Source organism: Cavenderia fasciculata (assembly GCF_000203815.1).
Source record: "Cavenderia fasciculata unplaced genomic scaffold Scf_Dfasci-G-p-12c09.r1-3, whole genome shotgun sequence".
Classification (NCBI taxonomy): Eukaryota; Evosea; class Eumycetozoa; order Acytosteliales; family Cavenderiaceae; genus Cavenderia; species Cavenderia fasciculata.
In genome coordinates, this window is record NW_004457736.1 from 875,243 (window position 1) to 898,456 (window position 23,214).

Here is a 23,214-nt window from a genome sequence, read left to right on the forward strand (position 1 = left end):
ATAATAATAATCACACTACTATAGTATTTTCTTATTTAATAAAAATACTTGTATAATTTATTTAATAAATATAATATATCATTATAAGAGTATATAAATTATAGATACCAATTTTTTAAAATAAAACATTGTAAATACTTGTATATAATTATAGTCCAAGGAGTGATCCGCTCCATCCTCCTCACTCATCCTCACACCAACAAACAAAACCAAGGGGTTCTGCAGAACCGATGTTCAAAAAAAAAAAAAAAAAAAACCACAACTTTTGATGAAAAAGCTTACTTGATGGGTGTTTTGAACAATAAATACTTATATAAATACTACTATATATATATTTCCTTAAAGGTCAAATAATAATAAAATAACATAGAGTGATAACGTAATTGGATAAGAAGAAGATATAGAAGTTCTGTAAACGAATCATAGCTGGAATCATCACAATTGTATTATAAGCGATCGAGAAAAGGAAAGGTGATAGAGAGATAGACAGAGAGAAAGAGAAGTCGACTCTACAACAACAACAACAACAACAACAAAGAAGAATAATAAATAACTTACGCAAATAGATAGAGGTGTCTATAATAGAAGATTCTTAAGAGGAATACAACGACGACATGGCTTGGGAGATTAAAAAGAACGCAAATGCTTGGTCATTTGTATTTGTTAGTGGTGGCTATGTCATGTTGGGATCACGTGATAAGAGTATAAATAGCAGCGCAGAGTTTTGCTCAATTGAGGATTTTGTCTTAAAAGGAACTCTACAACAACCAATCGTTCAAGTAAGTGTCGTCATATGACATCAAAATGATCATCAATATTTTAGATCAAGGATGAAGATCAATCGATCAATCGATCTATCAATTGGTCGACCAACATTAGGTGGTGGTGGTGACCTACCACTATCATCATTATTATTGAACTATAGTTTATATATATATATATATATATTAATGCTGATATTGATCTGTGTTTTATAGGAGTTTGGACGTGACGCCTTCCAAGAGATTTACGATAAGGCAAACAAGATACACTCACAAAGAAATCAAAAGACATCATCACCACAAGCTTCTTAAAACCCTCAAATATATATAATATAAACAACATCCTACAACAACCACCATACAACTAACAACAAAATATGTAGAACCAACAACCAAACAAATACAACAAACAAATACAACAAATCCTATCGAAACCATATCATAATTAGATCTAGCCAATTGATCAAACAACAACAACACACAATTTTTTAAATATGTTTTTAGCACAACCCAACCTTACTTTACCTATCTTGTATCGAACACAACAACAATAACAATAACAATTATAATGCCAACCATTTCCCCCTCCCCAAACAATTATACTTGGAGCCATCAATATCACTGGTTTTCAAAAAGAGAGAAAGCAACACAAACAAAGTACAAGAACAACAAACATACAAACAACACCAACAATAACATTTCGCTAAAAAACTAAAACCCCTCCAAACAATAATAATAATAACAATATATCTTGTATATATCTTTTAAACCATATCAAACAAATCATATTTTCAATTGGAACTATTTTTAAACAACAATTATTATTATTGGTTGATTCATTTGATTTACCTTTTTTTTTGGTTGAGGAAATTGGTGTGGCCAACAAATATTATTATTACTATTGTTGGATTTGGTTGATATTATTATTAGAGTTGTTGATAACATCTCCAAGATATTGATTCATCAACTCATTATTCTTTTGTAAAAGTTCAGACCACATATTCTTTTCCTTTTCAAAACTTGCAATTAATAATTCCCTTTCTTTAAAGTGGTAGAGTATAGAGTATATTTGAATAAGTAGATTAAATGTTCAAGTATCTCTGGACAAGAATTTCTTTTTTTTTCCTTTTCTATCTCTTACCTTTAACCCAATTCATATAATCTTTCATTAAAACTTGAAGAATATCAGAATTGTATTTAGAGTCCAATTCCTTTTTTCTAAGTTCCTCTAAATAACTTTCAAGTTCATTGATTCTTTTATCCCCTACAATATTTATTGTTAAACAATTAGTCTGGATGATGAAAGTTTATTGATATACTATACTTTTTGATAATAATTGTTCAAAATGTTCAATCTTGGTTTCATAGTATGTAAGAATTCTTTTTTCTATTAAATTAAAAAAATGGAAAGAAAGTTAATACTTTGTATTCATCTTTATTCTTTAATCATTATTCTTTTTGTTTACCTTTTCTGGCAACAGTTGAAAATCCACTTTCTAAATTAAAGAACTCATTTCTAAATTCATCAAATTTATCTGATTTACTCATCTATCTTATCTCTATCTCTCTTTCTCTAAAATAATTAATGATTCATCAACAAACCAAGATATAGTTTACTTTTTATCATTTCCAATAAATATTAAAATTAAATTTATTTTTAATATATTTTTTTATCCATTGGTTTGTAGATGCCTGTGATCAGAACAGACAAGGTTTATCTTTATACATTTTCATTTCATTTTCAATTTAAAATGAACAAGACATTTCAAACGATTGGTGTATGTGGATTAAATGCATCTGGTAAATCATCATTGTGTAGCTTTTATAAAGCAAAGGGATACCAAGTCATATCACTCTCTGATGTCATTCGTAGAGTTTTAAAAGAAAGAAATCAACCAGAGTCTAGGCAACTCTTAATCGATACTGGAAATGAACTAAGACATAGTATGTAGTCGAATCGATCAAAAAAAAGGGTTGTAATCTCTATATTGACTGTGATTACTTTTATATCTTATCTTTTCTATCTCTATCTCGATAGAACATGGGTCTGGTGCATTGGCAAAGATGATCATACCAACATTGGATATAAACAAAAATTATGTAATCGATTCGATAAGACACCCAGAAGAGGTTAGAGAGTTGAGAAATGGAATATCTCTTAGGAATGGATTGTTTTGTTTGGTTGCTGTTAAAGCTAGTACTCAGATTCGTTACAATAGATTGGTATCAAGAGCAAGAGAAGGTGATGTGCTATCATATGATAGGTTTCTAGAGACGGACAAGTTGGAATCAAACAATCCAGATCCCCAAGGTCAACAAATAGCATCAGTCATTGCAATGGCCGATATTACTGTCGACAATGATTATCAAGACATTCAAAAGTTTAATAACATTATCACTACCGAAACATCAATCAAGATTGATCACTTTTTAGGTGACACCAAACAACTAGAAGAATAATAACATAGTAGTAGTAGTAGTAGTAGATATAGATCATTAGATATAGTTTATATATACAAAAAAGTGAAGAGTTTGGTTTGGTTTATTTACAACAATATTACATTGGAGGAGGAGGAGGAGATTCCATATATTTATCCTCCATTCTCTCTCAAGCCAAGATTTAGGCAAAATTTGATAAGAATAACTTTTTGAAATCATTGATTAATGATCCGAGATATGTTTTTTTAATAATAATGGCCTATAAATGTGGTATAGTGATAGATTACAATAGGTTAATAAATGTATATGTATAAATTTTGGTTTTAGATAGATTAAACTTACAAGGTTAACATTAGAGACTTCCATTATTTGATCGATTCTCTTGCTATCACGTTCTGTTGTCTTTTTTAAAGAAGTGAATTGATTTTGTTTATATATGTTATTGCTCAATGCATATTTTAAAGTTGATATATTTTTGTTGATGGAGAATAAATTCTTGATTAATACTTGAGTACTCATTTTTTTGATTGATTTATGATGTATGGTACAGATATTTATCTTTTATATATATAAATAAAATTATTATTATTTGTTTTATTATTGTTGTTGTGTTGTGTTTTGCAATGGTGGTGTATAAATATTTATAATTGTGGGTATTGTGTGCTAATAATAAAAAACCAGTGCTTTCTAATATCTCCACGCTCAACACCTCTCCTTCTGAGAATGATTAAAATTTTTTTCGCCATCCTGTTTTTTTCTGTGTTTGTTCCATTTGATCTGAGTGATCTGATCACCTCCTTCAATTCCAAGTCATGTCTCGATCGAAGAATCAATTAATTTAATGCTAATTGACAGCTCATCATTGCATTCAACATCACTATGATGTGTTTACGAAGGAAATAATAATAATAATATTTCTAGTTTCTATGTATTTAAAATTAAACTATAATTTCTATAATTTCTTTCTTTATTATTTATTAAAAAAGTACAAGAGATAGGATACAGCGTTATTTTGTTCTAATAATACAACCAATGGAAGAATGAAACAATTTGTGATAAAGAAAAAGGAGACATCGGGTTTTCTTCGCCACAGTTGTAGTCCGACTTTGACCATGTCGATCTTGTAGACCTTTCTGAGGATGGGACGACAGATGACCATATGCGTGGAACTGGTGACAAACGAGGCAAAGGCGTAGACAAGTGTCATGAAAAAGGAGAAAAAGTCAGAGTTTAATGTTGGGTAGAACTGGCTGTTGGGACCATAGTAGATGACGAGCGAAAAGATGATATAAGCAAGTGCCGACAACGAACGGGCAGTACAATTGAAAAAGAAGAGTTCGAGAGAGACTGATCTATCCAATTCTCCATTTTGACCCAATAGTCGGTGTAGAAGCGTACCAGTATACTTGGTGTCATTAAAGTATTCATAGAGACTCTCATAGGTTTTAATGGCAAAAGTACGGAATTTTACAGTATCTACTAGTACTTGAAGAGTCAATGTGACAGATTCCATCACCAAGTAGATAAGAATCATATACCAACTACCAATATGTGGGAATACCATTGAAAAGAAACAATGGGTTGAAAGTTCCAACCAAAATAAAAATAATACTCTACCATCTTGGAATACTCTAAAAGAAAATAAAAAGAATAAATAAATATTATCTTTGTTGATTGATTATTACTTACCTAAGAGGAATATGAGGTAAATAATATCTCATACGATGGAATGATAATCTAAAGATGATTTTATAAACGAGGATCATCAATTGGAAAGCAACGATGAGTACAGCTTGTAGGAATTGATCGGTGACACTGTAAAAGGCTAAAAGGAAAAGATGGAAAAAGACATATCCCATGGGGCCCAAGGACATGGTCGAGGCGACGATCCAGAATTGGAACAAGAAGCTGTGTTTTGGTTGATAAATGGTTTGTTGTTGTTGTTGGTTATTTTGGTGATGATACATGGATGATTTGTCCAATACTTGTGAATTGGCAACCGAAGAGTTGAAAGAAATGGTGTCTGATAATGCTTCGGCCGAACGGTTAGAGACCGATGATTGAGTGCTCGATTCAGAAATATTTCTACTATGGTTTTCATCAATGGCTATTTCTTGAAGATGATTGGTTGGATTGTCAACTGATTTCATCAATAAATTGTTTAATCCACTTGGTGTAGTGAAATAGTTATTATTATTGTTGGAACTAGTTAAATGATGATTGGTAATGGGAGTTGGAAGAGGTTCAGAGAGTGTTGGTGGATTGGGTGAACCACTGTTATTATCGACCGATGATCTAAGCGTCATTAAATTTGATTCATATTCTGGTGGTTGTTGTTGAGCTGGTTGTTGTTGACTATTTTCTAATCTTTCCAATTCAATTTCCTTTTCTTTTTCCTTTTCAGCGTCCGCCGAGTTGAATGATGAATGGTTGTTGTTGGCATTTGGAACAAATGATCTAATGTAGCCTGGTAGGGAATTCCAGACTAGCAAGTAGATGATTGGGACACCTCCTCCAAAGGCAATAATAATCCATTGGAATGGAATGGGGAAGGCGTGTCCGAGCATGGTCAAGAAATGAGAGCCAATGAGAATGAGATTCCAAATACCCAAAAATAGGAATAGAGTGGTTTTGATGTTGTATGGGATTCTGGGAAGATTCAAAAAGGTATATGCCAATGGAAAGAAGACGGCAAAGCAAAAGACACCTACAACTGGGAGGTATACCAAGAGATATGTGAGATTGTTGACCGAGAGGTTTTCCTTGACCGGGTAGAGTGGACAGAGCACAACCAACGACATGATAATATAGGCAATGATGATGGACGAGAGTGGTGATTCAATCCATTTATAGCATCTAGTTGGAAGGTGTTGGAGTTCAGTGTGGAAAAAGTATTCATTCCATGGCATACGCTTCAACTCAAAGTTGGTTGGAGCTTGATTGGATGCATAGGTTGGTGTTGTTGCCGATACAAGTGAATGGTTGGAATATCCGTATTGTAATTGTGATGGTTGTTGTGTAGTTGGAATTTGTATAGTAATATTTGGTTTATGTTTGATTTCGATTGTTTGATTTTGGTCGGTGTTGGTGGTGGAATGATTAGTTGGTTCGATATTAATTGATGTGTTTGTTTCTACTTCTAGAGTCGTTGGTGTTGTTGAAATTGAATCACCCACTTCATTATTCATTATAATAATATCAGCGTCGGTTGAAGAACCATTATTATTGTCTTCTTCAAGAAGTACCATTTTTTTTTGGTTTGATTATAGTTTGGGAAAAAAAAAAAAAAAAAAAGATTCTAAAAATAATAATAGTGAAAAGGAAAAAGAGAATAAATTAAATTATTAATAATTAATTAATTTTAAATTTTGGATATAAATAAATTAATTGAATAAAAAGGAAGGACACTGCCGTTCCTGTTCTGTTTTGTTCGTTTTTTTTTTAATCCATCCACCATCACACGATGATCCACTTTTATTGGATGGGATGGTGAGTGTAAGAGATGGTGGTCGGAAAATAAAATGTAAAAGTTGGGGATGACAGGAGTTGGAGGATGATAATGATGATGAACAGACAAAGAGAGAGAGAGAGAGAGTGTGTGAGAGAGAGAAAAAAGGAAAGGGGTAAGTTAAGATGTGGACACATCACATCATCAAAAACCTCTTTATAGAAAACCGATATGTGAATGACACATTAATTTAAACTTAAAACAACAGAGACACACTACCTTTTAGTTTAAATTTGTTGATTAGATAAATCAAAATGATGAATAGAGTAGGGAACAGCACTAGCACTCTGGTTCATTTAAATAGTTGGACAAGTGCGACGGTAGAGTTGGAATATTGGGATATTAATTAAATTTGACGTGATGTGATGGGATTTAGATCGTGATAAGAGTGCATGGAAAATGGTAAAAGGCAATATTGCCTTTTTAATTTAATCAGTCACTACTCACACACTGCCCGCCAAATGTCGAGCCAACCGATATATAAATGTATTATTAGAATATACGATGTGATGAGGAGAAAAGAATAGATAGATGGATAGATATCAAGTGATTGGGGGGATCCATCACCCCAACTGAAAAGGAAAAGAATAATAGTAGAGAGAGAAGGAATTGGTAGTATACACATAAAAAAAAAAGTATTGTCATGAGCTTCAATCGAGAACCATATCCAGAAATTTAGAGATAAATATTTTTAAAACTGTTGTTGTGATTTTTTTTTTGGATTTTTTGGATGGACCGGGGATGTATGTTGGGTTCAATTCACATTTACTATTTAATTAAATGTTGTTGTTGATTGTGTGATTGAGTAGGAATGTAGGAGGAAAGGAATGTGATCATTGTGCGAATAGTGGTATATATTATGATTTTGTTTAAGAAAAAAAGAAAGAGTAGCACGTATAGGGAGGGATGGATGGATGACGATTTCGATGGATGGTGCAATCCAACAAAACAAACAAACAGTTTTTTTATTTACCAAAATAATATTATTAATTCTCCGATAAAATTTAGGTAGGCTTGGGATTTTAAAATATTAAAATAGGTTTGTAACATCAATCACAGAAGAAAGAAAAAAAAACAAAAAAAACTACTAAGCTACTACTACCACTACAATCAATCTATCTAATGTGTATCTATCTATAATGTATCTCTTACAATTCTATGAGTTATTTATAAATAAAGTTTGGCACGTATATGAGCGACCGACCTGACCTGTCCTTTCCTGTCCTGTCTGTCAACAACTCGTGATTAGAATAAGAACTAACTAACTATATAATGATTAAAATAAAACCATCCGTCCGTACGTCCATCCATCTATTGGTTATTTGAACCCTCCTATCGTGCATCACATCACTTGAAAATCAATCATCAATCATCAATCAATCAATAAATAAATCTATCAATCAAATCAATTATTGACAACACCAACCAACAACAACATCATTTTTTCAAAAACAACATCATTATCAATATTGCTGTTGGAAGAAGAAAAAGGTGAAGAGCTGGTTTCGAAACCAACGTGTATTAGCTTAACCTACTAACAAAAAGTAAACAGATTTGGAAATGTGTGTGTCTTTAATTGTTGTTTTGTATTTCTCTATGTGTGTGTGTGGTTCTATAGATAGTTAATCTTCTCCAGATTTACCACCAACCTTATCGGTTTCCGTCCAGTAGGAATTATAAAAAGCATAGTGAGGAGTAAGAGTATGGGGTTTGTTTGTTTGATGAACAACGTTTGAAACCCCACATTACAAATACAATGTTTGTTCGAACACACATAAACAATCCAAACAAAGGGGGTGATTAAACAAAAAGGATGTGGTTGTTGGTACTGTTTCACCCAGGTTCAATTACAAATGTCTGACCAACCCTTTTTTTTATATCTTGTGGTGAGGGGGTGATCGATGATTGATTTGAGACTACATTTGTTTTACAAGTCGTCATGTGATTGATTGGAATTAAATCAGAGTAGTCTGATTGATTGATCATCATCATCATCATGATCATAATTAATTGGCAACAACAAAGAGACAATAACAACAACGTTAGCTACAGCTAGCTAGAATAGCAATATTGGGATCGGCCAAGCCATGATCATTACCATCAACACTGTGTGTGTCAGCACTACTACTACTACTACTACTACTACTACTACTACTACTACATATGATTGATGATGACATTGAATGTTGTAGATTGGACGTATAGGTCGTTGTGTTGGTTTGGTTCATTAAAAGATTGGATGATTGGTGGGATCAATGTATGTGTGTGTGGTTGGTGTAATTTGAAATGAAATGTTTCAAGTACTTTGTAACTTACCTTTATTTGAATCTTTTGTTGCCTCTAAGAGATGGAAAAAACTTTAATATAATATTAAAGTAAGGATAAGGATAGGATCACACTTTTAAAGAGATATATAAATATATATGGAAGTGGTTGCTAAAGAAGAAAGAAGAAGAATGAATAATAGAAATGGGTGTTTGGGGGCCAAGAGATAGCAAAGAGTGCCTCTCTCAAGATACTTTGGATGACGACGGTCGAACCAACCATCAATCATCGTTTTAAAAGTGATGTGATGTGAACATTCATCGTCAATCAACTAAAAACAAACAAACTCGTTGGCGTGGTGAAGCAAAGCGAGAGCGAGCCCTTGACAATGCAAAGACACAAACAAACAATTGAAAAAGATAATAAAAACGAGTGAGTGATCTAAAATACAAGCAACAAAGCCCAGCCCCACAACGCTCCATCATGATCTTCACTCGACAAAACAATATCATTGGCAGGTTTTTTTGGTTTTGATTGAAACGAACAAAAATTTGGACAGATTCCAAATAAGTACCATTCCCACGAATCGTTCTTGTTATAAAAAGAGACCCACAAAAGTTCAAATAATCTGATCGTTTGTTAAACTTTGTTTTTTCAACTCAAACTCAACTTTGTTGTTTGTTGGAACCCATTTGATGTTGATGCTAAAAATAAATATTATTTATTGTTTCAAGTTGAGAGATAGATAGATATTATTATTATTATTTATTTTATTTTAATTTATTTAATTTAATTTAAGTTAATTTTATTTATTGGACATCTTGTTCTACAATAACATTGTTTGGTGTTGGAGATGTAGCTGTAGTTGTAGTAGTGGCAGTTGTTGATTGAGTAGTGACATTGTTATTATTATTATTTTGATTATCTTTTTTTGATTGTCTAAAATTTGAACGTGGTTGACGATTTGAACCAACAGAGAGTCCACTCTTGGCAATTGCCATTCTAATAGATTCACGTGATTTAATGTAAGCAGAGGGAGGAAGTTGTACACCCAACTTTCCAATATTATCGTGCAAGGTTGATGCCAATTGTAGTTCGGTGGCCGAAGGTGTTGGAATGTTTCTACTGTATTGTGATAGTTGCAATTTACATAATTCTTCAAAGTTTTCATCCAACAATTGTTGTGCCAATTTGGTTGCTACAGAGTTTGATGATTCAGATAATGATGATGATGAAGGAGGAACAACAACATCAGAGGTTGTTGTTGTTGTTGTTTCCTTTTCTTTATCATTTGATATGTTGTTAACAATACTATTACTATTACTGTTGTTGACTACTGTTGCTGTTGCTGGAGATTGAGGTGGTTTAATTTCTATTGATTGAAGAATGGATGGATCAAGGTTGAGAGATTTAAAGAGATTTTGAGTTGAAGATTTAATCTTTTCAATTTCCTCTATGGTTGGTTGATGATCAGATGCCAAAATATCATCAGTCCCTTGTTTGATAAGTGTCAATACATCTCTGTTGTTTTGGTTTTCTACGTAGGTCTTTAAAAGATTGTCCTCTTCGAGTTTGCCCTTGTTGACCAAATTACTCATTTGCTTGTTCAAATAGTCGAGTGAGTCCTTTGGTGCCGATCTAACAAACTGTCTGAGATATTTGACTTGTTCTGCCAACTTGTTCTTTTGTTGTTGTTGCAAGAGTTGTTGTTGCATTTGATAACGATTACTCTTGACCTTGATATAAAGATAGTTGGACAATCCATTCAATTTAATTGGTCTTTCAACATTACCATATTCTTCTATTAATCTTTCTCTAGTCTCTTGACTAACCTTGTATTGTTCATATGGTAGTAATTGAGGTGGTGGTGGTGGTTGTTGTTGTTGTTGTATTTGTGGTGGAGGTTGTTGTGGTTGTGGTGGTTGTGATGGTTGTACAACTGATGTAATTGGTTCAATAACCATTAATTCTTGACCTGCTGTAGTGGTTGTAGTAGTTGTAGTAGTTGTAGTTGTTTCAACGGCTTCTGTCATTATTTGATCACCTGTAGTAGTTTCCTTTTCCGCTTCATCTTCTCCCTCTTCTTCTTCTTCTTCCTCTTCATCTTCTTCCTCTTCATCTTCTTCCTCCTCTTCATCTTCTTCATCTTCTTCACTTTCATCTTCTTCCTCTTCTTGTTTTTGTTGTTGTTGTTGTTGTTGTCTTTGTTGTTGTTGCATTTGATGTAGATATAATTGTTGTTGTCTGATGAGTTGATCTTGGTATTGTCTTTGAGCCATTTCATATCTTCGTTGTTGATAGTTTGTTACACTTTCAAGGAACTTTGGGGTGGGGTTGAGATCGACCAAATCAAAGCTGCCTTGGTCGGGATCAGAGCGAGGGACGTACATTGTGTACTCGTGTGGTCCGGCCTGATTGAATGGCGTGATCATAATGTTGCTGCCCTCGGCAATCGATTTGGTCAGCGAATACGATGGTTTAAGTACATTTGGAATCGACTGTGACTTGGCATTGACCTCACCAACTGCTCCCAATTTAACATATTTACGTTTGGGAAGTGATACATTGACCGAGTATGGTTGGTCTCCCAACAATGACAATATAGATGATTGCGAGATAAGTTGTTGTTGTTGTTGTTGAAGGAAATGTTGTTGTTGGAGTAGTTGTTGTTGTTGTTGTTGTTGTTGTTGTTGAGCTTGTTGCTGAGCTTGTTGGAGTTGTTGTTGCTGCTGAGTGACTTGCTGGAGGAGTTGGCCGGGGATAGAGGTGGTGGGGTAGTTGGCAAGGGTGGTGCCTGTACGGGTGGGGGGCAGCATGGTGGTGGCGGGGGCAGAGGAGAAGGGGCGGCCGGGGGTAGGAGGAGCTGCGCCGACGGGTGCGGTGGTGACGCCGGGCTTGCTCTTGGTACGGGTAAGCGCGATCTGCTTGGGTGCCGAGATGGCAATGGCAGGCGGCTCTTCACGTACCACTGGTGTGGGGGGTGCTCTACTACTACGCGAGCTAGAAGGTGGTGGTGTCGCAGGGACAGAGTCGCCACGAGCACGACGCGACTGCTCACGCAAAGTCGATGCCGATGGTGTAGACACTACGGGACCCTGTAAATGGCCACCCGACGACGACGACGACCCCTTTCCAACCGGTGTACCAGCGTGGCTAATCTCATCAGCCGATCTATCAGGATGCAACTTGGACGAATACGAAAGGATGAGTGCACGACCAACACCTAGTATACGTTTAGCTTCTTTAAAGTAGAACGAGTCTGGTTGATTATACTTCATACAATTCTCGCAAATCAATGAGAAATCGTAGAGGAACTGCTCGACCGACTTGTACTTGCCCGCCTTGATGCCATTCTTCATGACCTCAAATGCCATGGGCTCTTTAATGTGTGTAAAGTAGTTGGGAGCAATATCCTCGGTGACCGAGTAGTAAAAGATGCCACCAGCGTCCTTTTTAACGAGTTGATTGAGTAGCTCGGTGAATATCTTTTTCATCGTGGCCATTTGTTCGCCGCGCACGTCGGGTGCCGCTGGAAACCCGCTGACGTGTGGCTGTGCGGGCATCAACTGATCCTTTTTGATCTTGACTGACAACTTGCTTGGTGTCACTGTCTCTGTTGTTGTTGTTGTTGTTGTTGTTGCTGCCGATGCTGCTGCTGCCGATGCACTGTTGTCATCTCCTCCCTTTTTCTTCTTTGACATTGGTGACTTTTTGTCGTTTGCTGCGTTGTCAGTAGTCTCTGCAGCACCTGTTGGTGGTGATGTTAAAGTAGCCGATTTCTTATCGTTTCCAAGTCTAATAGTAAGTTTGAGTGGTTTGTGTACTGTAGTTGTAACACTCGAGTCACCACCATTACTATCTGTTCCATTTGTTTCTGTTGTTGTATCTTTATCTGCTGCTGCTGCTGCTGTATCTTTAGTCTTGCGTTTACTACTTGAAGGTGTAGATGTCTTTTCAGACTTGATACGCTTTACAGGTGTGTCAACCTCTACATCTTCATCACCCTGTTGTTGTTGGTCGTCATCACCACCATTCTCTGTAGTCTTTCTCTTCTTCTCGGGTGTATCCTTTTTACTACCCTTTTCGTTAAAATATACAAAGTCTTTAGAGTTGTTGCTGACAGTTGCTCTTCGTCTTCCTGACAGTGGTGTAGATGTAGAATTATTTGTTGTAGTTGTAGTTGTATCCAAAGAAGATGATTCTTCGTCACCTATAGTAGTAGCAGTCATATTAATGTAATACAAAATATATGTTCAAGTAAGTATCGATTTGTCTACTCTACTTTAATAGATTCACAAACAATCTATCTATCGCCCGACCGATCATTCTAGGTAGGGGTTACAGTAGATGTGTTGTTTAATTAATTGACTTACCTTTGGATTTCATCTTTCACCGTAAAATCGATCGAACTACTAAATTAATGTTGAAATATAACTATCACCGCGAAACTAATTAGTATGAGGGTGAAAAATTAATTTCATTTTTTTGTTTTTTTTTTTTATTATTATGAAGTTCTGCTGGGGGTGTCATCCATTCAACTATTTCGAATGCAAATAATATAGAAATTTTTTTGGTATACCATTATATACAAACTTTGATCTTTGCCAAATGCCATCATTTCTATATCAACAACAACAAGAAGCAACAACAACAACAACAACAATAACAATAACAATAACAACATATGTAATTAAATCACAGAGAATCATCAGTCAACTAGTTTGTCAAATACATCATTTCTATATAATGTGATGTTGTTATTGGAAGCAATCGATCTTGATGTGTGGCAGACAGTGACAATGTCCTTTAAAAGTGTGGCAGCTTTCATGTGTGGTGTTGATCGAACAATGTAACCGGTACTGCAACAACCGAGGTATCTGGCAGACGAGGTGAGACGATCGCTGTAGCATGAGCGTAAACGTATCGAGGAGATGGTGGCTTTTCGATAATGCCAGATGTCACGGATAATTCTCTTGATGGACTCGACAGCAGCGTCACTTTGGATCTCATCGGTGTGTATATTACTGTATGTCGATGGTGAGTTGCTTGTACCCACCCATTTTTCAAACTTTCTATTCTTTATTTACAACATACTATCCCATCCGCGATTAGATAAAATCTGAAAAAGGGAAATAGAATGAATCCAAGGCTTTTTGAGGTTGATTATCAGTCCTTTCAACTCCTTTACAAATAATAATAACCCTTTGGCCTTTTTTTTGAATTGTTGTTTTAAATTTGTCGAGTGATTCCTGAGTGATATATCTATTCGAATAGATGACAAAGATAAACTTTTACTCAGACCCGGTATGAGCTTGGTTGCCCGAAGGCAGTTGGCTCCCAACTTGAGATCCTTTGATGTGAGATATGTAGCTCCATCTTTGGTATGTTTTGCATTGCCAATAACAACAATATCTTCTCCATTCTCCAACTTCCTAAAGAAATACAAATCTTTTAGAGCACCCTTTGAATTTATGACTACATCTCCATTTGAAACCCATTCACGGCCACTTTCAGAAGGGAATCGTTTCTTGAGTATTTGTTGAAGATTTTTGGTTTCTTGAGGTAAACATATTGCTTTGTCATAGTATTCTCCAAGCTGATGACTTTTTCTTCCAATATATTTGAGAGCGAGGGGCTTGCTAGTCTCCAAATATCCATTAAGTAATTCCCAAAATCTCTCGTTTATATCATCCTGAGTCAGCTAATACGATGTTGTAAAAAGCTGAATCTCGTCCAATCAATAGACGACTGATAGAATCTATCACGGATTTGAGATAGGCTCTTTTTTGAATGAGATCCGTGCTCACACCAAGGGTTTTTTGGAACTCGTCTATACCAAAGATGATTATATCTTTTGTCCCTCTTGAATTTGATTTGAACGGGCCATATGTTTTAAGATTAATGAAAAGCAATCGTATGGGGACATTTGTGAAAGATCCATCGATGCTTTGATATGACCGAGAAAGGCATCATAACGAATCTTTGATCCCTCTGCAAAGTATCTATATAGTATTCTAGTACCAATGGCTAGTCTCGGAATCTTGTCCAGGTCTTCGTCGTATGACGTACCATTGCCAAGTGAGATTGTCAAATTGAGGTGGTGTTTGGGAAGCACACTGCCATCCTTGTTTGAGAGGTAATCACCAATGGACTCCATTAGTCTGGTTTTACCGATACCTGGTGCTCCAGCAATGGCGATGATTGATTGGTTGTCTGTGGTGGGGGATTGATTTTGATCAAGTACCTTTTCTCTTCCCTTTAAGGGCATCTCAGAGTTGGCGAGTAATATTGGTTTCTTTGGCTCACCATATTTACCTACAAACCAACTTATGATTTTGTCTTGATTGTCTTGGGAGAAAATAACTAAAATAAAAGAAGAAAATTGTTAGCCAAGTTACGGAAATGAAATATCATACTATATTGTGGCAGGTCTACTTACTTTGTGGTTTGATGTTTTTGATCTTATTAATTGAGATGATGGCAAAGGTATTGGTAGTGGCGAATAGGAAGATATTGATTTAAAATCAAGGCTTTTTAATTTAGAGTAGGAAGTCCTGAGAAACATATTGAATATTCGAGTAATATCTATCTCTTTGATACCAAATATTAGTTCAATATAATAAATTGTAAAGTATTGAAATGAAACTTTCAAAAACAATAGAATAATAATTTATTATATTTATATTGTCTAGATTTAAATGAAAAGATTATACAAGATCAACAAAAGTATCAAAAAACTGTTAACAAGCTAAACAACAACAACAACTCTCTCGAGATATGTAGACGATCAAGTCTTACTTAATTCATCTTTCTCCACCCCCCACCATACTTTGGTCATCAAATCAAGAAGAAACATCACAACTTGGTCCATTCACTATTAAACAATAAATAATAATAATAATAAAAGATATATCTCCCTCTCTCTCTCTCTCTTACATCATCTCATCAGTCTAGGAGTTGCATGGTTAAAAACCATCCAGCATCAGTTGACATGATGCATCGGACCTTTCCACACACTTTTGCCAAACGGTTTTATTCACCCAATGAAAACTCAAATCAACGATTTTTATGTCAAAGATGAGACAGGTAGCCCTTGACCTTTCCTTCACCTCTACATTTATTTCTTTTAAATTGATTTTATTTTTTTTAAAGCCTACTCATTCATTCATTCATTCCCACCACACACTCTTTATTATTATTATTATTATTATTATATTTATTTATTATTATCTGCAAATATAGATAGTTATACCACCAAAATATTATATACACACACACACACACATAGAAGTAGTCACAGCAGCAGGTTGACAACAACAGATAAATTTTACAACTTTTATATCTTTTTGTAACAATAATTTAAACGCACAGAACAGAATTCAATAGAAAGAGAGAGAGAGAGAGAGAGAACATTCAACATTGAAATTCAATTTAAATATAGAAGCTATAGCTTAGTGAAAGAAAAAGAAAACTTTTTTGTTATTGTTTAGTTGGTAGAAAATGATTGAAAGTAGTTTAGATGAAATCAATCAACAAAGAACTGCCTCTGCAAACAGCAATGAATCAGTCCATCGTACTACTACTACTAACATTACTAGTAGTCCAAAGAAAAGAGTAGTGATATCATCAGATGAACCAACCTATCATTCTTCAACATCTGATGAAGAATTGTTGGAAGATTTATCGAGTGATGACGAAGAAGAATTAGAGTTTGATGGAGCAAGCACTAAATCAGACTCTGAACACGAGTATGATGAAGAAGAGGAAGAAGAAGAAGGTTCAAATGTTCCATTGGTAAAGTTATTTCAAAAGTTTTTGGATAGGTAAGAAGAAGAGGAAAAGAAAAAGAGTTGGATAATAATTTAAAGACATTCATAATAACTTTTTATTATTATTATTAATAGAGAGGCAATCAAGAAATTAAAATTAAGACATGCGCAGTTGAATTCAAAGTTGGAAAGATTAAAAAAGGTTGTTGATCCTTCAACTCTCCGTGAAAGAGGTCAATCTTTAAGAAAGGAAAAGGAAAGAATCAAAGAATTAATTAAATTAAAGAAGGATGTAAGTAAAGTAAAAAAAAAAAGTATATAAACCATATCTATGAATATTAATTTCATCTCTCAATTTTAGCAATTAAATGATCGTATGAATGCCCCACCATTTTTAAGAGCAATGGATAAATTTGCATTTACAGTTGGATTATTGGTATTATTTATTTCAGAGTTTGTTTTACTTCAAAGACCTCAAATGATGTATCTATGGTATACTGTTTTAATTTTCCCAGTATGTTTTTATAAAAACAAACACAAACACATGACACCCCTATGATGTAAATACTAATATTTTTAATATTTAAAGTTAATGGCAATTAGATTTATAATGTATCATAGAGCCAAATATCATTATTTTATGTTGGATTTCTGTTATCTTTGTCAAGTATTATTATTATTCTATTTATTTGGACATCAGTATCTATTGGGCGACACCAAGTCATCGTCACTCTTTAAATTGGTGTTTGCATTGAGCAATGGACCATTGGCATGGGGTACCATCGTTTGGAGAAACAGTTTGGTATTCCACGACGTTGACAAGTTGACATCGGTCTTTATTCATCTGTGTCCTCCCATTGTCACTTTTTGTCTGCGTTGGTACCCACCATTCTACGCTGAAGAATTGGCTTGTGGTGGTTCCCAATGTACTCTTTCATTTAAAGAAACTTATTTGGTTCCATTATATCTTCATTTCTTTTGGCAGGTAAATATAAATATATATTCATAGACAGCAATCAAATATTTAATACTCACTAAACTACTGCTATCGATTGATTTAGGTATTTTATTTTATTAAAACAGAAGTAGTTGATGGATTAAAATTAAGAAATGATGAGGAGATTATGACTTCGTCAAGATGGATGTCTGTCAAGCAACCACATCCATTGTACAAATTCTTCCTTTCAAAGGGTATTAATATTAATCCAACTATTTTGTTAATGGGTAAGTCAAATCAAAAGTTAATAATTAAACCTCCTCTTGAGTTTGTTTGTGTTTGATATCTAACCTATTTTTTATTTTAATTATTTTAGTAACACAATTGGTTTATACATTCTCAACGCTAATTACATTACCTTTATTGATGGGATCATTTTGGTTGCATTCAGCATTCCTTTGTTTTATTTTCATCATGGTATCGTGGAATGGATCTTGCTACTATTTCGAAGTATTCAGCGAGTCTTATCATAAGCGATTCAAGTCTGATGTCATGCAATCAGCAGGATTACATCCACAATGTAACACCTTGAAAATCTCTTCCATCACCTCATTTTGTAAATTCCTCGTTGTCTTTTTATCATGTCTCTGTTTATACCTTAAATTAATTTTATAAATATAAAATATATCAAACCAACCAATCAATCAGCCAACCACAATCAACCAAAACTAACAACAAATATTTATTTATCACTATAAAACAAAAAAAAAAGAAAGAGAGTGAGAGAAAGAATAAATATTTATTTATTTAATATTATATTAAACCTTCTTCTTCTTCTTGAACCAATTTATATTGAATGTTTTTTGTACGATCATATTTCCATAGTTTATATGGGAATATAAATAAAAGTAGTTTAACTTCTGTCAAGATAAAATTGATCCAAAAATAACTCATTCCATTCAATGTTAAATAAACTAATAAATACTTTTTGAATAAATTGTTAATAAATATAAATAAATAAATATCTTTGAATGGTGATTCAATAAACTATTATAAATACCAACCTCTAATAAACCAATAAATGCAGCAACCAATGAAAATATAGCTACTAATTTACCATAATTATTAAATCCAAAACTATAAAAAATATTGTGCACAAAATATTATTAATATTATTATTATCACTTTGTTTCTATTCATTAAAAAGATAATAATACATACGTTTGAGTTAAATAGAAATAAAAATATCCCCACATGTAAACATTTTGAAATGATGTAATGATAAAACCAAGGAATTGTAATTCCGGTGGATATGATATACTTGACAACACACCAAACAAAATACCACATAGATTAATATAAAATGCATTGGCTGTGATACTAGATTTCAACATTATAAATGCTACTATAGGTACAAATATAAATCCACAATCCCATATATAATTAAATGCATGAATGTAAAATGGATCTAAATAAATAAATAAAAATAATTATTATATTGGAAATGGAATTAAATTAATTAATTCATTACTGACCATTTTGAAATAAATTATTAATGATTCCAATAAAAAATATTGAATGTAAAGAATTGATACTGAGAAATAAACATAATCCTATGAATTGCCAAGATTGTAATTGTTTGATTAAAGGTTTCTTTTTAAAATCTTTAGACTCGCAACTATACACATCTACTCTTTTCTCCATTACCATCAAGGTAGGAGACTGTCTACAACTGACTGGTGAATCTGCTGCAGCAGATTTTGGAGTTGTTTCCGTTGATGAAATGAATTCCAATTCAATTTCAACCATGTGATCTTTTTGGTCAAATAATATATCGATTAATTCTTCTTCTTCTTGTTTTATATTCTTTTCAATTTCTGCTTCAATTTCAGTTGTTTCATTTGTTGAAATTAATGATTCTTTTTCTTTTGTCAACTCTTTTAATTGTTTTAAGTGTTTTTGATTGGATTGGTAATTTGATTTAAATTCATTGTATGGTAGGTATGGTTTATGATGCATCATATAGAGTCCTGGAATAAAAGCTATCAAAATAACAATAATGTAACAGAGAAAGATGTTGGCTAGTGGGATGTTGTACCGGTTGGCAATAACGCTAAATACCTTGAATACAAAGGATGATGCCACAAACAAGCCTGAAAACGATGATATGACGGTCGAAGCATGTACTGGAAAGAGATTGGAAATGTGAATGAGCGATATCTGACTCGACGGGGCACCTACACCCAACAATGCAAATGCTACAATATAGAGATTGTCATCAACCATATGACTGGCATACCAACACAAACAACCAGCAATCATAAATACCATTGCTGCTAGTGATGTCCAAACTGGTCCATGTCGATCAAACGAATCTCCACTCCACAATGAAGATCCAAATACAGTAAATGCACCCAAAGTATAAACTAAATTTAATCTTAATGTTTGTTGACTACAAGTCTAAAGAAAGAAAGAAAGAAAGAAAAGGAGTTTAATAAATAAATAAATAAATAAATAAATGATTAATCTCCTCTCCACATGAGATCATGACATGACATGACATGACTTACCGATTCATTTGGTAGACACAAATAACTAAATACACCTTGTCTTTTCAACTGATCTTCTAATGGAGGCCAACCAAATATGATACCACTCATGAGAACATGTTGAACTAGAGCAATCAGTAACAACAAGTACCTTGATTTACCATAATACATTGACTCTCCATAAGTACTCTTTGATGAAGATGACCGATCAATGCATTTGAACATTACTATCTATCTATATATTTTTCTTTTATTTACTCAATGGAAGAGGTTAAATTGAATAATAAAGAATGAATGCTCATCCATCCATCCTGCATACAGGATTTAAGGAGGAGGGTGTTAAATATAGGTTGATACCACTAGTGGTGTGGGTAATTATTTAAAATAATATTGTTTGCAGCTGCGACATAATCCCTCTGTGAAATAGTTAAAATTAATTTAATTTAGAGTGAAAGGTCAGGTTACTAGTACACCTCTCATTAGCAGAGAAAGACTGACGACATTACATGGATGGTTCGACTGACCACCACATACATACATGCCTATCCACACACTATTAAGTTTCAAAATTCCGAGGTGGTGGTGGTGTGGGTCATAAGATATATTGTGTATATGTGGCGTGGAATGGTTGTACAACCAAACTACACTTCAGGCAATATCGTATCTTTTGTGTGATATGGATGAATAAGAGAGAGAGAGAGAGAGAGAGAGAGAGACGTAATCAAACAAAAGAGAGTACTTTGATTAAAACAAGTTGAAAGAAGAAGAATTAAGAAACTTTTTAATCCATCTTCTCTTATCTCTCTCTCTTCCCTATATATATATCTTTTACAACGACTTGACAATGATTAATAATAATAATAGTGATAATCAATATAATCATGTTAATCAAACAGACCAAGAAGTGGAAGAAGAAGAAGAAGAAGAAGATAATCTTCAAGATGGAGTAGTATCAATGCCAAAAGAAAAAGAAAAAGAAAAAGAAAATAATATCACTTGGATAAAGATTATGATGATGATGATCAATACGATGATGATGATGATGGTTTCGATGATCAATTTATTCAATCAACTAGTAGATGGCAAAGATTCAGTTGGTTTGTGAAAAGAAAATATAAAAGGAATATTGGTGAATTAAAATTCCTACTTAAATGGACATGGTAATTAGAATAGATATTTATTTATTCAATATTATTAAATGATGAAACTAATCTATACTATTCTAATAATATTATCCTTTTCTTTTTTTTTTTTTGTTTTTTTTTTTTTAAATTTAGGCCAATATTAGTATCAAATTTATCATTTTTGTTTTATTTAATTTTGTTAATCTAACAGTGATTGGACATGTCGGTAAGAATGAGCTGGCAGCAGTGGCCCTTGGAAATACATGGCAAATTGCAACTTCTGCATTCACATTGGGAGGACTGTCAGCAATGGATACACTTATTAGTCAAGCCTATGGTGCAAAACAATTTCAATTAATTGGAATTACTGTTCAACGAGCTTTTATCATTGTAATCATTATTAATATTTTAGTTTGTAAATATCAAAACTTTTGACCCGACAATATAAATATTAATATATGATTAAATAATACTTTACTTTTTATATTTAGCAATTTTATGGAGTAATACTGAAAATATTTTATTATTGTGTAGACAAGATAAGGAAATATCAGCATTGGCTCAACAATATACCATCTATATGATACCAGGTCTATGTTTTGGTTCATTTATAGGTGTTTTTCAAAAATATTTACAAGCTCAAGGTATTATGGCACCAGTCATCATAGTTGGTTTAATTTCAAATGTTTTAAATGTAAAAACTATAATAATAATAATGATTTGATAATTATCTAATTTTTTACTCTATCTATTTTTTAGGCAATATTAAATTACATATTTGTTTATGGAATTGGAATGAAACCAATGGGAGTAGTGGGATGTGCATTGTCAACAAGTATATCAAAGGCGGTTGGATTTTTTATTTTATTGGCTTGGATTTTGATATTTAAATTACATCAAAGACCAATTAAAACATGGTATGGGTTTACATGGGATACTTTCTCGTTAAAGGATTTCAAAGAATATATTGTACTTTGTATACCGTCTGGTCTACAACTACTATTTGAAACGTGGGGATTTGAAGTCCTCACAATCATGGCTGGGTTGTTGAATGCTGCAAGTTTGGATGCACACTCTATCACTATGAACTTTAACCTCCTAAATATAATGCTTCCCTATTCCCTGTCGGTTGCAGTGTCTATTCGAATTGGACAATTACTTGGATCAGGTCACCCAGAACGTGCCCGTAAATCAGCCAAAGTATCCATGTTTATCATTACCATTATTGTCATACTAGGTGTTATCTTTCAACTTGCATCAAGGTATCAAGTTGGAAAGGTCTATTCTACAGATCCTCAAGTTATCGAACTAGTTGCCAACCTTGTTCCACTATCTGCACTTTCCAAAGTATTTGATGGTTATCAAGTATGAAAAATGAATGATCATAAAATTAATCAATATTTATTAAATATTAATCTTTTTTTCTTTTTTAGGTAACATGTCAAGGAATGTTAAGAGGAGTTGGAAAGAATTCATTAGGAGCTATATTACATTTTGGATCATTTTATTTGGTTGGATTGCCATTGGCAGGAGTACTGACATTTGTAAATATCATTCCACCGATTGATCACACTGTGTTTGGATTGTGGTGGGGATTAAACGGAGGATTGTTTGTATGTTCCATTTTTAGTATCTATGTAGTTTGTCGAATCGATTGGTATAAAGAAATGATCAATGCATTTGAAAGAACAGATTCAAGTGTTTGTCCAACCAATTTCAATTCAGACTCATTCATTGGTGATGACGATAAAACAACAAACAACATACAAGATATGAATTTACTTGCCAAGGAATCAATTTTGGAATAAACAAGAAATTAGTTATATATTTTAATATTGTAATATTGTTTATTTGTCGAGAGG

General features: G+C 33.4%; 10 protein-coding genes across 10 annotated transcripts; 4 read left to right on the plus strand and 6 right to left on the minus strand.

Moving 5' to 3' along the window:
• Nucleotides 1–614: 614 nt before the first annotated feature.
• On the plus strand, nucleotides 615–1,073 carry DFA_06240 (uncharacterized protein; the record flags this gene model as incomplete). Its single annotated transcript, XM_004361895.1, has 2 exons — nucleotides 615–779; nucleotides 978–1,073. The coding sequence occupies 2 exons, from the start codon at nucleotides 615–617 to the stop codon at nucleotides 1,071–1,073; spliced, it is 261 nt and encodes an 86-aa protein (XP_004361952.1).
• Nucleotides 1,074–1,659: 586 nt separating this feature from the next.
• On the minus strand, nucleotides 1,660–2,309 carry DFA_06241 (uncharacterized protein; the record flags this gene model as incomplete). Its single annotated transcript, XM_004361896.1, has 4 exons — nucleotides 1,660–1,802; nucleotides 1,903–2,025; nucleotides 2,086–2,148; nucleotides 2,228–2,309. 4 exons carry the CDS (start codon nucleotides 2,307–2,309, stop codon nucleotides 1,660–1,662), a joined length of 411 nt encoding a protein of 136 aa, XP_004361953.1.
• Nucleotides 2,310–2,512: 203 nt separating this feature from the next.
• Nucleotides 2,513–3,221, plus strand: DFA_06242 (uncharacterized protein; the record flags this gene model as incomplete). Its single annotated transcript, XM_004361897.1, has 2 exons — nucleotides 2,513–2,705; nucleotides 2,800–3,221. The coding sequence occupies 2 exons, from the start codon at nucleotides 2,513–2,515 to the stop codon at nucleotides 3,219–3,221; spliced, it is 615 nt and encodes a 204-aa protein (XP_004361954.1).
• A 201-nt stretch (nucleotides 3,222–3,422) lies between these two features.
• On the minus strand, nucleotides 3,423–3,719 carry DFA_06243 (uncharacterized protein; the record flags this gene model as incomplete). Its single annotated transcript, XM_004361898.1, has 1 exon — nucleotides 3,423–3,719. One exon carries the CDS (start codon nucleotides 3,717–3,719, stop codon nucleotides 3,423–3,425), a length of 297 nt encoding a protein of 98 aa, XP_004361955.1.
• A 122-nt stretch (nucleotides 3,720–3,841) lies between these two features.
• Nucleotides 3,842–6,448, minus strand: DFA_06244 (uncharacterized protein; the record flags this gene model as incomplete). Its single annotated transcript, XM_004361899.1, has 4 exons — nucleotides 3,842–3,863; nucleotides 4,190–4,831; nucleotides 4,890–5,015; nucleotides 5,166–6,448. 4 exons carry the CDS (start codon nucleotides 6,446–6,448, stop codon nucleotides 3,842–3,844), a joined length of 2,073 nt encoding a protein of 690 aa, XP_004361956.1.
• Nucleotides 6,449–9,782: 3,334 nt separating this feature from the next.
• On the minus strand, nucleotides 9,783–13,202 carry DFA_06245 (bromodomain-containing protein; the record flags this gene model as incomplete). Its single annotated transcript, XM_004361900.1, has 1 exon — nucleotides 9,783–13,202. The coding sequence occupies one exon, from the start codon at nucleotides 13,200–13,202 to the stop codon at nucleotides 9,783–9,785; it is 3,420 nt and encodes a 1,139-aa protein (XP_004361957.1).
• Nucleotides 13,203–13,681: 479 nt separating this feature from the next.
• DFA_06246 (uncharacterized protein) lies at nucleotides 13,682–15,538 on the minus strand (the record flags this gene model as incomplete). Its single annotated transcript, XM_004361901.1, has 5 exons — nucleotides 13,682–14,045; nucleotides 14,418–14,665; nucleotides 14,858–14,975; nucleotides 15,289–15,336; nucleotides 15,390–15,538. 5 exons carry the CDS (start codon nucleotides 15,536–15,538, stop codon nucleotides 13,682–13,684), a joined length of 927 nt encoding a protein of 308 aa, XP_004361958.1.
• A 935-nt stretch (nucleotides 15,539–16,473) lies between these two features.
• On the plus strand, nucleotides 16,474–18,354 carry DFA_06247 (uncharacterized protein; the record flags this gene model as incomplete). The annotated part of the gene is made up of 7 exons (XM_004361902.1): nucleotides 16,474–16,796; nucleotides 16,878–17,034; nucleotides 17,104–17,256; nucleotides 17,332–17,727; nucleotides 17,752–17,803; nucleotides 17,826–17,966; nucleotides 18,056–18,354. 7 exons carry the CDS (start codon nucleotides 16,474–16,476, stop codon nucleotides 18,352–18,354), a joined length of 1,521 nt encoding a protein of 506 aa, XP_004361959.1.
• A 138-nt stretch (nucleotides 18,355–18,492) lies between these two features.
• DFA_06248 (uncharacterized protein) lies at nucleotides 18,493–20,453 on the minus strand (the record flags this gene model as incomplete). The annotated part of the gene is made up of 5 exons (XM_004361903.1): nucleotides 18,493–18,653; nucleotides 18,740–18,816; nucleotides 18,901–19,147; nucleotides 19,215–20,139; nucleotides 20,283–20,453. The coding sequence occupies 5 exons, from the start codon at nucleotides 20,451–20,453 to the stop codon at nucleotides 18,493–18,495; spliced, it is 1,581 nt and encodes a 526-aa protein (XP_004361960.1).
• A 65-nt stretch (nucleotides 20,454–20,518) lies between these two features.
• DFA_06249 (uncharacterized protein) lies at nucleotides 20,519–23,160 on the plus strand (the record flags this gene model as incomplete). The annotated part of the gene is made up of 8 exons (XM_004361904.1): nucleotides 20,519–20,577; nucleotides 20,676–20,741; nucleotides 21,093–21,321; nucleotides 21,506–21,767; nucleotides 21,844–22,046; nucleotides 22,112–22,717; nucleotides 22,786–22,961; nucleotides 22,983–23,160. 8 exons carry the CDS (start codon nucleotides 20,519–20,521, stop codon nucleotides 23,158–23,160), a joined length of 1,779 nt encoding a protein of 592 aa, XP_004361961.1.
• Nucleotides 23,161–23,214: the final 54 nt, after the last annotated feature.